A 13,794-nucleotide genomic window follows, 5' to 3' on the forward strand; every position below is an offset into this window, starting at 1 on the left:
TACGCCACTGGTTTGGATCACGGCTCATGCTTCTGCCTATAACAGGCACCTTTCACTTTGGGAGGAGCCCTTCACTATTAAGATGCCACCAGGTCTTAAAGAGAGAGAACCAAGGCTCAGATTCTGGGTAGGAAAGGGAATCAGAGTGTAAAACAGATGAATGGGAATCAATCAGTATGTATGTATGAGGGAACAATAACTCTGTACCTTTTGCTTTTGTCCTCTATTTGAAGAATGTAAATAATATCATCAGTAGCCTGTGACTTGCTGCTACTATCTCCCCATTTCAGTTTGAGGCTCTGGGGTCCAGCAGCTGAACACTCCAACCGAGGAGGCAATGGAGGAAGAGGGTTCGTTTTTACATTTATTGTGTTACTGAACGGCCCAGCTCCAATTTCATTCACTGCCTGGATTCTGATCCTGGGAAGAGAACAAACAAAGGTATTAATACAACTTAACTGCAATAAAACTAAATACAAGACTTTGCCATTTTTGTCACTTTTGTCATTTTTAGGCCAATGTTCTGGATGTTGGCCAGAGAGCATGGCTTCCATGCTGATCAAGAGCTTTATATGGCATCATTATTTTTTTAATATGTCCTTAAATATGTGGTATTTAAAGTACATTGCTCACTGCAAATTTTCAGCACATTTTGGGTGCTGAAAAACTCAGCTTATACTCGAGTATACGGGTAAGTATTTTAAAAAAAAAAACTTTGATTTTTCAAAGTCCACCAATTGACTTCATATGAGTTCTAGAAGGTCCCCATAGGCTAAATCAGCAATTTGGCAAGTTTTGGATGGCAAAGTCAAAGTTTTAAACAGACAGTACATAAATTTTGATACATTTCGATATTCAAATTTTTTTTAAATTTGAATCAAATTTGGACTATTCGCTAGTCGAAGTACACATAAAAATGCTTGAAATTCAAATTTTTTTACTTCGAATTTTCACTTCAACCCTTGATAAATCTACCCCTTAATGTGAAGACATTTTTTAGCACATCTTTACATACATAGAGAATGTAAGTAAAGATGGTATAGTTTGATACATTTTTCAATAAGTCTGCTTGTCGTCTTCAAATTTGGTGACTATTGATATTACAAGAGAAATCAGTACAGGTATGGGATCCGTTACCTGGAAACCCGTTATTCAGAATGCTCCAAATTACGGAAAGGCCGTCTCCCATTGACTCCATTATAATTAAATAAAGCATTTCCTTTTTTCTCTGTAATAGTGCCAATAAAAGCTGTATGAGCGGAAGCTCTGAATTCTGTGGAACTGCAGCCGGCAAGTCTTCTTTAATATCTTTATTCATTAAAATTGTTTTCCCTCTGCTTCTTCTAAGTATAAGCAAAATAAAACCAGTAGCATTCTAGCCTCATGAACTTCTACCCCAGTAAACCATTAGGAATACTATTCTGAACGGGTAACATAAACACAACAGGAGTGCTTCAGGAGGATTTATTCTAATTCTGTATAACCAGTGTCCTGGTCAGAATCAAACTTGAATCCACAGCAGTGTCAACCACTTAGGTTACGGTCATACAACTGCTTCTCTACATCATCGCTGCGTCTCTGCCTGCACCCGGAACTATTGTCTCAGCTCTAGTGCAGGCAGATGCAGTGGAATTTGGAGCCTAAATGCGACATTTCATGCCGAAATCCACCTGCGGTTCAGAAGACAAGGGGAGCAGCAGGGCAGGGGATTTTCTGCTTGAGGAGAATCTGCAATTGTATGCATTGTTTGGCCCTGGCCTTAGCCACCAGACCCCTACTGAATGTAAAATCTCCCTCATATGGCCACATTCTGTGCTATTTTCCATAAATGATCTAAGAACAAGCAGCCCCACCATCAGCCATTTAATCTGAAATAAATGATCTCCCAGAAAAGGCAGAGCCTTCAAACTTTTTTGTCCCACATAGATTTAGAGCTGGAGTTCCTGCTTGCTTGTTTCCCAGCACTGAGCACAAATTTTGGTTAATGGTTGGAAGCTGTTGTAGAGTCAGGAATGCCTGATTGATTTAAGTAACTGCACAAGGAGAGTTTTTGCCTACCACACATTTTAGTTGCGCAAACATTTGGGACCAAAAACCCTCACACCACCCAATTCGCTCTATGAATAATGCCCAGAACGTGGGTAAAACATATGTATTGCATGGTAGACTGAAGCTAATTATCTGACATATATGTGATGCATGGGTTTTCACATTATTGATGCTAGGAAAGTAACTTTAGACATTTTACAGCCTGAGCTGGTGGAGATTAAGTGCGACAGACAAAATAAAGTGTAAATGACAGCACATTTAAATGTAGTGGAAATGTTTTGAAGAAATCCTTGATGAGATATTTTAATGCAGAGGTAATAGAGGCCTTATAGCCCTGGAGTTGGAAACATCAGTTTTATTGGGTACCGCAACCAGGAACCCCCAAGAGATGTAAAAGTGCAAATCATGGGTCACCAAGGCAGCGGGCTGGTAGGAGGGTGGGCAGGGTTTGTAGATATCATGGGTGGGGTTTAAGTATAATAGATGATCTGGGGTGGATCGGAGGCATGGCCATACATCCACTGGTTATTTTTTTGGCATGGCTCTCCATCCAAGGGTTCAATGGGTTAATTATTACAGGGGCCCTTTGAAACTCAGTAGTATGGAGCCACATGATTCCTGATCGTGGCCCAGAATATGCTTTATTGGACTAAGCCAGTTTTATCACAGAACTAACATAAAATGATAACAGAACTGTAGCTATAGCACATACAAGAAAAGTGTTTAAAGAGTAATGAGTAAAATGGAAGTTATTTTTATGCAAACTATTATGAGGCAAATATTTGTGGGGGAAAGTACAGTATCACTAAAGGAGAATCACAATGACTAGACCTAGATATCACCTTGTACAAGCGCCAATATTTTATAACAATATTCTGAATTGGTGACATAACCCAATGCTGCGAAAAGCTAAAGGCAATATAATTTCTAGTTTAGGAATATCTTCAATGCAATCTTTCTTTATTTTCCTGATTAATATTGCTCTCCACTCACTTGCTTTGCTTGCAGCACAAAGAAACAGCACACACTACGAGATTTAACTTTCTGCTGGAAGGGCATATGAGGTGTGGCATTATCTAGGCATGAAGAATATTCTGCCATACCTTATTGCTTAATTTATATAATCTAATTTTCTGAGCTGGAGAAACACAAATCAGTTTGCATTTCATTCGACATTTACTTTATCAACTTGATAGTGATCTTTCCATGTAGACTCATGATCATTGCCACAATGCTTTTGGTTATAACAAAATTTCAGTTTTTCATTCATCTTGGAGACAACCAGACTCCTAGGCTTAAGATGAGTAATTTAATATGGCCCTTTATTAAACATTAAATTGGGAGCCGTAAGAAAATGGAAAATAAGACAGAGTGAACATATTACATGGCAGCTGCCTTACTCCTTTTCTCTCAAGTCTTAAGCAACTAAATGTGAGCTCTTGGATAAACACTGTGGTGTTCAGGACACACTCCTCACTATCCGTGCACTGAATCTTTTATATTACAGGTTAAATTAAAGCCACATTAAAGTTCTTATTGAAAAAATAACCATTGGTTGATTATCTATATAGAGAAACCGAATGAAAGCTCAATATGGAATGCTTTCAGAATTCTTTGTCCAAAAGATGTTGTTTGGTAAAGCCAAATGCCATTCTGCATTGTTTTAAAATAATTATGATATGTGATGTATTCCATTACACTATATCATATAACACACTTATACTTAATATAAGAGGGTTATAATTAGTCAGGCTGCTTATGGAGGGTGATACAGTTGGACAATGAGCCTAAGTAGGACTGCTTGGGCAAACACAAAAATTCTAATAATTATCCTTATATAATAAAACATAAATACAGTACTTATGTACAGGTATGGGATCCGTTATCCAGGTGTGATTTGTTATTATATGGGATCTGTTATCCAGATGTATGTAATTCTGTTATCTGAATTACAGAAAGGCTGTCTCCCATAGACTCCATTTTATCCAAATTTTTATGAATTATTGCCTTTTTCTCTGTACTAATAAAATAGTACCTTGCACATGATTCAAATTAAGTTATAAATAATCCTTATTGAAAGCAAAACCAGTTTTATTTAATATTTAAATGTAGTTAAATCTAGCAGACTTTATGTATGAAGATACAAGTAATGAAAAGATCCATTATCCCCAGCTCCAAAAAAACCCAGGTCCTGAGCATTCTGGATAACTGGTCCCATACCTGTACAACGTTTCTTCCTGCTCTAGTCAGCAGGTTTCATTTACTAGTTGCTTTGGGTTATTAGAGTTGGTGCAAACTTTGCACCTTCTTTTTAACTGCCTCCTAAATTCTATTTATGAATGCACATTCCCAACCAAATCTAAAAGAAGGGGGAACTTTTTGCTATTTCCTTAACTGAGTGACCAAAACTAAGGTTATTGCTAGGGTTGAATTTGGTTCAACCAGTCACTTGGATTCGGCTGAATCTGAATCATGCTAAAAAAAGTATTGGATTCGTAATTTACTTCCAAGCATGTTAATTTTAGCCTAGACATTTTTATAGTTTCCTACTTTGTTTAAAGTTATAATTCCACCAGATCCAAAGTTCCATCCTGCTCACTGCTGTCCTGGACAGCCCATGTGCTTAGTAGAGTAATAATCTTAACTTTAAAGTTAGAGATTCTGCCACGGAAAAACTTGTTTTTAAAACTTGTGTTTTTATAAAAGAGCAAACAATTTTATATACTGTACATATACATTTGAAATTTGATGTGGGGCTAGAAATATTGTTAGTTTCCTGTGTGCCCACAGCCATGTCATAAACTTCAGTCACTCTTTACTGTTGCACTGCAAATTGGAATGATATTAACCCCCCTCCACCCTATCAGCAGAACGATGGGCAGATTACAAGATAGCATCTCCCTGACACCTGAATTGCTAAACACACCAAAGTCTGGCAATGACTCCTCTAGGAGGAAGAATAGTTTGTCTTAAAGCAGTTGCATTGTGAAGTGCTGGCAATTTATGAAGACACAGGGTCAAGCACAATGACCTGTGATTTAGTAATATAAACAACACCATAAAAGTTATGACAAAATTCCTATCCTAGGATTCCTATACTATTCAGGAACATGTAGAGGATCGCTGGGACATTGGTAGAAATTATGGCTCTGCTTTGTATTTAAGTTGACTATAAATATAGAGATTCCACTCCACGACATGTCACCCTTTTTCCCAGACAACACATTATTATAAGTTAAGTAACATTTTCATTTAAATTAAATTGAAAGAATGTCGCTGGAGTCAGACAAAAACAAATGACCTTTCAGGTTACCACATTAGCAGTATAAATAATTGCTCAGGTCAATAAGAATGGCTCTACCATATGTGACATAAAGGAAGATAATGTAATGTACATCTTCTGGCCAGAGATGCCTAATATTTTTACAAAATAAAATATAATATTTTTTATAATAAACACTAGGAAAACCAGGAAACTCTACCTGTTTAAAAAGGTCCTCCTTTCCAATGGCATTAAGGGCCCTGCCAGAGGCAAATGCAAATGCTTTTGAGCCCTGCTGCTTTGTAATACTGATTTAGTCAGCATGTCTATGAAGATTCTCATTTATCCAGGTCATGATATACAGTATCTAGTAGAATTAAGTCAAAGTCAACTGGACATTTAGGACATTTAAGGGGTTATTTATAAAGTCCGATTTTATCTCAACAATTTTTGCTACAAACTCCGATCAAATCCACTCAGGTTTTTACGCTTATTTATTATAAAATTTTCCCGAATATTTGCTTTGCGGGAAAAACTCCGATTTCCACGTTTTTGTTTTTTCCGGATTTTTCACCCGAAAAATCTGATTTCTTATGATTTTTTGCCCGAAAACCTTGGGGTATTGCACGAAACCCAGAAACCAATCTTCAAATTGCAAATAGGACCTCTGACATTGACTTCTACAGGACCTTGAAAGGTTGAAGATGGAGTATTTTCAGATTCAGACTTTTTGCAGCCTCAGGGTATAATAAATCTCTAAAAATTAAATTTTTGAGTTTTTAGCATTCAGACTTTAATAAATAACCCCCTAAATGTCCAGTCTAGTTACTACTCATATATTACAAATGTACTACTATTAAGACAAAAGCAGACTTAAAATGTTTTGTTCAGACTGGAATTAAATTTAAATTGCCAAATCTTTCATCAATAAATTTCAGGATTACATTAATTTGCTCTAAATCATGAATTCTACAGAGAACCATGAATTGTCGTAACGTGAAAATACAAACAATAATTAAAGGTTGTGTCGGAACTGAAGAAATCAATGGAAACCCAGAGGAACAGATGGAAACATCTTCCAACAATAGGATCTTTCGAAAGAAATAAATAACTGGTTACTAAACCTTTCAGTGTTTCCAGTGCTAATCTGTTATAAAGCAGAAATGAAAGGCCACATACTGATAGGTTGCTTCCGGCTGCAGATTCTCAATGATGTAAGTTGTTATGTTTGCGACTGAGATGATAATGTCTCCCAAATCAATGTTGTATGAAATAATTTCTGATCCGTTGCTGCATGGCTCTTCCCAGCCTAACATGAGTCGCACCAAGGATAATACACTGCATGTTTCTAAACGGGAATCGTCCATCACAAAAAGGTTAGATACTGCATCAGGGACAGAGGCTGGAGTTCTGCAGCTCACTAAATCACTTAAAGGTCCAACACCAGATAAATTTACTGCCTAAAGAAAAAAACAAATATAAATGAAGGTTCATTATTATAAAATAAATAACCCTGCAGCAAAACAGAAATACAGTACAAGTATTACATGCAACATGATATTAAAGAATACTTGGTTGCTCTTGTTTTTTTAAGATTATTATAAATATTATTCTAATTTGGCAACAATAATTATTTTACTCACTGACAGTTGTGGCTCGGAAATGAAAGTACAGCATCCTTAAAATAAAAATTAAAGGGGTGCTAAACTTTTGAGTTAGAAAATATAATTATTTTTTATTTGAACTACGTGAGCAATCATGAGCAAAATTGACTTATTATGAGGATCCAACATGAACTGTACAATCATGAGAAAAATTTACGTATTATGAGGATATAAACAGTCTGCCAAACAGTAACATACATTTATGATCGAAAGGCATGCCATTAAGCACAAATATTTATTAAGCCTAAATGTCATTCAATAAACAATATGCACAAACTTATTTGTCTGTTTGATGAGTATTAAAGAGATTAAAGCTTTGGCACCTCTTTTTTGCAGAATAAAATGAATAGAGTAATGCAGGGCCCACAAGTCAATCCATTCACAGAGACAATAGACTCTGCTAAGCAGCTAAGTGCCCTTGTGAATTTTAGGCACATACTTTTCAATTTCTCATCATGGGGGTTATTTATTAAAGTTTGAATCCAAACAACTTTTTTTTCTTCGAGATTTATACCCCAAGGATGGAAAAAGTCTGTATCCAAAAATACTCCATCTCAGACCTACTGAGGTTGTATATAAGTAAATGGGAGAGGTCCCTATTCTATTTGGAAGTTTCTGTGGGAATTAACCCTCGATTTTATTGAATTTTTGCCCAATTAAATTAAGCTTTTTTTTTAATAATAAATAAGGTCCAATCGTGTATTCTAGTTTGTCAGACTTTTTTTTATTTAAATACTCGGAAAAATCCAGATTTTGATAAATAAGACCCCAACGGGGGAATGTAATAAAAATCGCTAACGGAAAAACTATTCGCAATGCGAAAAGTTATGCCTTTGCGCGAACAAATTTTGCTTTGTGCGAATTTAATATAGCTTTTGCGAGCCCTGAAACTGTTTAGCGACCACTTCCGACAGTGAAAGACCGTTTGCGAATTTTATAGTTTGCGCCAATGCGCAGTCAATGTAATAAAACTTCTTACTGAAAAAGTCGTTATGTTTGCTCCAAAAGATTACGACACCTTCAAGCAGTTTTAGTCTTATTGATGCGAATTATTTTGCTCTTTGCGACTTTTATTACATTCCCCCTCAAGTGTCTAATTTCCTTACTCATCTGCAGATTTTAAAAAAAAAAAAATCTTTTGACTTTGACTAAAGCATGCGATCCTCCACACATCTTCTCCACATCCAATAGGTTTGTCAGTTCTTTTGTGTTCAGTGAGACCAATTCTAGCATTGGCTCAACTATATCTCCATCACAATCTCACCCTAGTAAAACCTTCTGTCCCACTTTTCCTCCTTTCCCTTATACAGGTATAGGATCCCTTATCCGGAAACCCGATATCCAGAAAGTTCCGAATTACGGAATGTCTCCCATTTTATCCAAATAATCCAAATTTTTCAAAATGATTTCCTTTTTCTCTGTAATAATAAAACAGTAGCTTGTACCTGATCCCAACTAAGATATAATTAATCCTTATTGGAAGCAAAACCAACCTATTGGGTTTATTTAATGTTTAAATTAATTTTTAGTAGACTTAAGGCATGAAGACCCAAATTACAGAAAGATCCGTTATCCGGAAAAACCCAGGTCCTGAGCATTCTGGATAACAGGTCCCATAACTGTACTAACAAGTTTTAGCAATGCTCATCTTAACAAGCTGTTGTGGTTTCATTAGCAACAAAATGTGATGGAATATAGCGAGGTTTTAGAAATAATAAGCAAACAACATTGAGAAGAAAAACAGTAGAGGATGAAAATGGATCTGACGTCACACATTTGTTGCAGTACTGGCAACAACATGCTGACCTTTGTGGTACCTTCTGACCGAGTAATGTACTTTTGAGCCGCTAAATTAACCTTTTGACAGTTACCCTAATGAGTAAACATATTGTGCCGTTTCTTTCCAGTTCTGCTTCTTGAGCTATTGTTTCTCAATGGGGTTTGTTAAGCTTCCAGTGCAAGGCAGTTGCTATGGAAATAGGTGTTAATATAGCTTGAAGGCTTGATTCTAGGAAGTGCAAATTGAGGTAAATATGGGTCTAATACAGCCTGACACATTTCACTTATCTGGAATGCATTCACAACACTTAAAAGAAGCTTCATGTTTCCTACAGGTACCATCACTACGCCAGCCTGAACTATCATCTAATAGAATTTCTGTTAGCTCCAAACCACGGTGTATTTGTTTGTTTACTTTGCACAAACTCATTATCCTAAAATGGATTTCATTAATCACATTATTTTGTCCCTGGGAACTTCACAATCTAAATGTTTAATCAAATCAGCCTGGTGTGAGAGAGCGCTTTATAAGAACCTATTATCCACTTAATGGGTTGAGCCTATGGTATATCAGTGTTTATTTAACTGCCAGGAACAGATTTGTTTTTATGTGATAGTTCTAAAGCATGGGGAGTAGGAGGATTTCTTAGCTTAAAATGTTTGATTATTGTATTAACTATACAGGCATATTTGACCCTAATAACTGGCCTGTTGTTTGCCTTGAGGATTAGTATGCCAAAAGCTGAAAAAAAGATAGGCAAATTTTACTCTTTCACCAGAAAATTTTACTCTTTTCACTCTTTTTACTCTTTCACCAGAGTTTCCTTCGCCTTTTAGTGAAATTGCCCCATAGGGTAAGTCCACACTGGGCGTTTTGGGGAGATTTGGTCGCCTGTCGACTAATCGCCTCATTTTGAGGCGACCAATCTCCCCAAACGCCTTCCCTGACTCTGCGCTGGCTAAATGGAAAAAACGCCAGCGTTAATCACACGCGGCGATTCGTTTTCCGAAGTTGTCTGAAGTTTCCTCGTGAGGCAACTTCGGGCGACTTCGGAAAATGAACCGAAAGATGGAACGAGCCAGAAGAAAAAGGAAAACAATTAATAAAATTATAAAAAAAAATTAAGGCCAACTGCAAAGTTGCTTATAATGGCCGGTCTATAACATACTAAAAGTTAATTTGAAGATGAACCACTCCTTTAACAAAGGACCATGAGTTTGCGCAAAAGTTCATTACTTTATTTCAGTTTGTTTTTAGGCGTAAAACTGTACTCAGATTTATGTGTCACCATACAATCAATACAAAATGCTTCCAAATTGGGAAATACATTATGTATAACACAGTTCAGACTACTTAATCCAGAACTGTTCTTAAACTGTTCTTAAAGTGCTCTCCTGGGACCCTGTAAAAATTGGATTTTTTTTTAAGCAATAGCAGCAATCTTTTCCACATCTCTAAGTATTTCATCACCACCAGTTGTTTTTCTTGTTAGCAAAAAAAAACAGTTTATGGCACAATTACTGCAACTCGACTCAAGCTCTAAACTGAGTTCAGTGCAAATGCTTGTGCATGAGTAAACTGGTAATTTATGTATTACCTTGACTCATATGGCTTTGGAAATGTGCTGTTCACAAAAGGAATAGCTGCTTTTAAAGTGATACTACTCCAAAGTACTTTGTTTAATGTACTACCCACCTGTTTATTTTAATAAAGAATTGTATTTAAGTAATAGGCAATGTTGGTTTAACTATAGCAAGATGAACAAATCAATAGCTATCAAGTCAGGATTCACTCAGTTAATAGGTTCTGCTTCATTCGGATTCAGGGGTATATTTATTATGCTGCGTAAAAAACAGTGGGATAAAACACCACACATCACAAGGCTTTGCCATGTAAAAACAGCATAAACAGCATCAAATCTGGCGTTCACATGGCGTAAAATTACAAACACCTTGATAAATTTGTCATTTATTTTACACAGCTTTTTACACGGGCAAATTTCGTTTTACAAAGCACAATGAATATGCATGATAGTGTTTTGCACCCACAACCAGTTGATTGCATCCGACATGCTACTACCATTTGACTCAGGTGCTAAGGGTCCTGAGTAGGAGTATTAACCCCACTAATTTTCATTTTTTTGTGGCTAAACAGCCTGCAAATGCCTTTAGGATCAGTCTACACGAGCAGATTCGGGGAGATTATACGCCACAGCGACAAATCGGCTCTTCTTCAGGGTGACAATCACCCTGTACTGCCTTCCTCCTGCCCTCCGCCGGCTAAAATGAAAATCGCCTGCGGCAATTCACACGTGGCACTTCATTTTCCGAAGTTGCCTCACGAGGGGCGACTAATCTCCCCGAATCTGCTCATGTGGACTGACCCATAGCATTTAGAGGGTCATGTGACAAACTGTAAATGAAAAGAGCAGTAATTTCCCTTGATCTTTCCTTGTGATTCCTTTGTTTGGCCAAAAGAACAGCTATAACATCAGCAATTATCAGCCTATAATTAGGGGCATTCCACCAGAAATGCAACAGGCCTTGTTGTCCAGCAGCCTGTTGCAATGACAGCTTTTATTTAACTGGAATGTCACTTGGTTTGTGTATAAGAAGTGTTAATTAGTGCAATTTAATCATAAATGCGGCTGAATTGCACAATATCCAGTTAATGGAAGTTCATGGGAATAAGCCTGTGTGCAGTCAGTTTATGCCTCTCTAGCTCTATATATTTATCAGAAAAGGGAAAGTGTACCTTATTTTAATTGCATTTCACAGAAGCAAATATGTAACATGTCATTAAGCGATGGTTTAATGCTTTAAAAGAATGCCTTGCCATAATTTAATGGGTTCAGCTACAAGTCTGATTCATACGATGTTACTTTACATTCTCAATTGAATTGAGTTCACTTTTAGTTTTGCAGAAAATATAATTTCATAGCAAAAAGCTATACATTATATACTCTAGTTACATATCTCTGCATGTAATTGTAGCTCAAAAAGTAATTTATAATTCATCTCAGATAATATGGTTAAATATGCATTCTATCTGCTGCACTTCTATTGCTTTCTATAAAATGTGTTTTTTTGTAATTTCCTGCTATTTAGAAAGAAAAGTTCCAGTTCTCAGAATATAAGAAGAATCTATCACTCCACAACTGGATCTGATAGTGGTTGGTAAAAAAAGCCAAGGGAAAATTAAACCATCAAATTAAGAGGGCAAAATAGATCTGAGTAGAGAGAGAGAATGTAAATGATATAAGAAGAAAGATAATAATTGGGCTGCAGACTGTTTAAGGATAGGAAAGATATTTATAAACAATGGACTTAAAATGAGAAACAAGGGTCAAGGTGAGAAGAATATACAGAGCAAGAGAAAATTAAATGGACTGCAAGTGTGATTGTGTGGCTAAAGGGAAAAAAAGGGGGTAACGAATTATAAGGGATAAGTGATAAATGAATGTATACAGTTTGCACAGTATATACTGTAAGCAGAGGTAATAGATATCTAAAAAAATGAAACCAAAACAGCATTTTTTCCTGAAAATTTGGCAAACTTAAAGCATATATGTACAGTCCTTGATGGAAAAAATAAAGAGATATAGTGGAAGCTTTTAATAACTGGAAATCTAATAAGGAAACAATTATTCCAACTGTACCTGAAGTTTGCAGAAGTAATCAGTTGCTGGCAACAAACCAGATATTTCGAAACAGGGATCTGTGCCACTGTAAACTAACTCTGGTTCTTCTTCTTCCTTTGCCCACTGTAATCGATACTCCGAGATATCAGTGCCATTGCTCTCAGGACTCTGCAATTCAAATCATACCATACTGACGGACCCATGCTGGCAGTTTACAGACATTTCTCAAATCAGCATTTTTTAAATGAACCATAAAACTCACAGCAAAGATTGTAAATATACAGTATATAAAGAAATGTAACAATAAGGTTGAACATTTTTAGTGGTCATTATTACAGAACATCAGCTGAACATCTGGGGGTTGCTTTATATTTAAAAATATAGCTTTCCACCATAATGAATTCGTCTATTGTTTTGATGGGATCTATACAAAAAATGGCCCTATTATTTAGACTAGTTTTATCATTGTTTTTACATTCTGCAGCCAGGACAAGGACAAATTGAGTAGCTCACAATATAAAAGACCAAACAACTCCCTATATAAAAAAACATTTCAGTTGTCCAACATGCTCATAACAGGTGCAGGGAACGCTAAGGAGCAGTATGGAAGATACCTTTAAGTCAGACCCATGGCCCTTGGTTTGGAATGCTGAAAGATCACATGACTGCATTTATGCATTAAATTATCCAATCATATTGGGATAGATGGCACAGCAGAAGGATATATTTATAGTACAGTTCGTTCAAGTACATGATCCACCTCTCTTCATCAGTCATTTTCTGCCAAGACTCTCCAGTTTTTCCACAACAACTACAGGAATGGGATTCATTATCCGGAAACCCATTATTCAGAAAGCTCCAAATTACAGAAAGCAGGGCTGTATATAGGTCCGCTGCTGTCCTAGCCCCGACGTAAACACACCCCATACATACGCGTGATGTCACACAATGTATACTGCAGAAGTGACGTCAGCCCACCCCATGCCTGATGTCACGCGTGATTCCTCGGCCCCCCATACCCCTCACCCCACCAGGCTCCATCACCTGATTTCCTATGGTAATCCGTGGTGCAGGGTGGGGGAAATAAAAACACAAACAAAAAAAAAACAAACAAACCCCCAAAACTGTGCCGCCCTAGGCACAGGCCCTTCGGGGGCCTTAATTTAAATACGCCCCTAACAGAAAGGCCATCTCCCATAAACTTCATTTTATACAAATAATCCAAACTTTTGAAAATGATTATCTTTTTCTCTGTAATAATAAAACAGTAGCTTGTACTTGATCCAAACTAAGATATAAGTAATCCTTAAACTGGCCATAAACGCAAAGATCTGATCGTACGAATCGAGGATTTGTACGATTTTCGGACCGTGTGTGGAGAGTCCCGAAATTTTTTGTC

General features: G+C 36.7%; 1 protein-coding gene across 2 annotated transcripts in view; it reads right to left on the bottom strand.

The window, feature by feature from the left end:
- fndc3b.S (fibronectin type III domain containing 3B S homeolog) overlaps positions 1 to 13,794 on the bottom strand; it is a 190,444-nt gene that overhangs the window by 18,906 nt on the left and 157,744 nt on the right. For both annotated transcript variants that reach the window (XM_018265699.2, XM_018265698.2), the window contains exons 21-23: positions 12,414 to 12,563; positions 6,491 to 6,771; positions 208 to 420 (exon numbers count right to left, since the gene is read on the bottom strand). In XM_018265699.2, the coding sequence (XP_018121188.1) occupies positions 208 to 420; positions 6,491 to 6,771; positions 12,414 to 12,563 (644 nt within the window). The remainder of the gene's footprint in view (positions 1 to 207; positions 421 to 6,490; positions 6,772 to 12,413; positions 12,564 to 13,794) is intronic.

The sequence above is a fragment of the Xenopus laevis genome, chromosome 5S (assembly GCF_017654675.1).
Source record: "Xenopus laevis strain J_2021 chromosome 5S, Xenopus_laevis_v10.1, whole genome shotgun sequence".
Taxonomy (NCBI): domain Eukaryota; kingdom Metazoa; phylum Chordata; class Amphibia; order Anura; family Pipidae; genus Xenopus; species Xenopus laevis.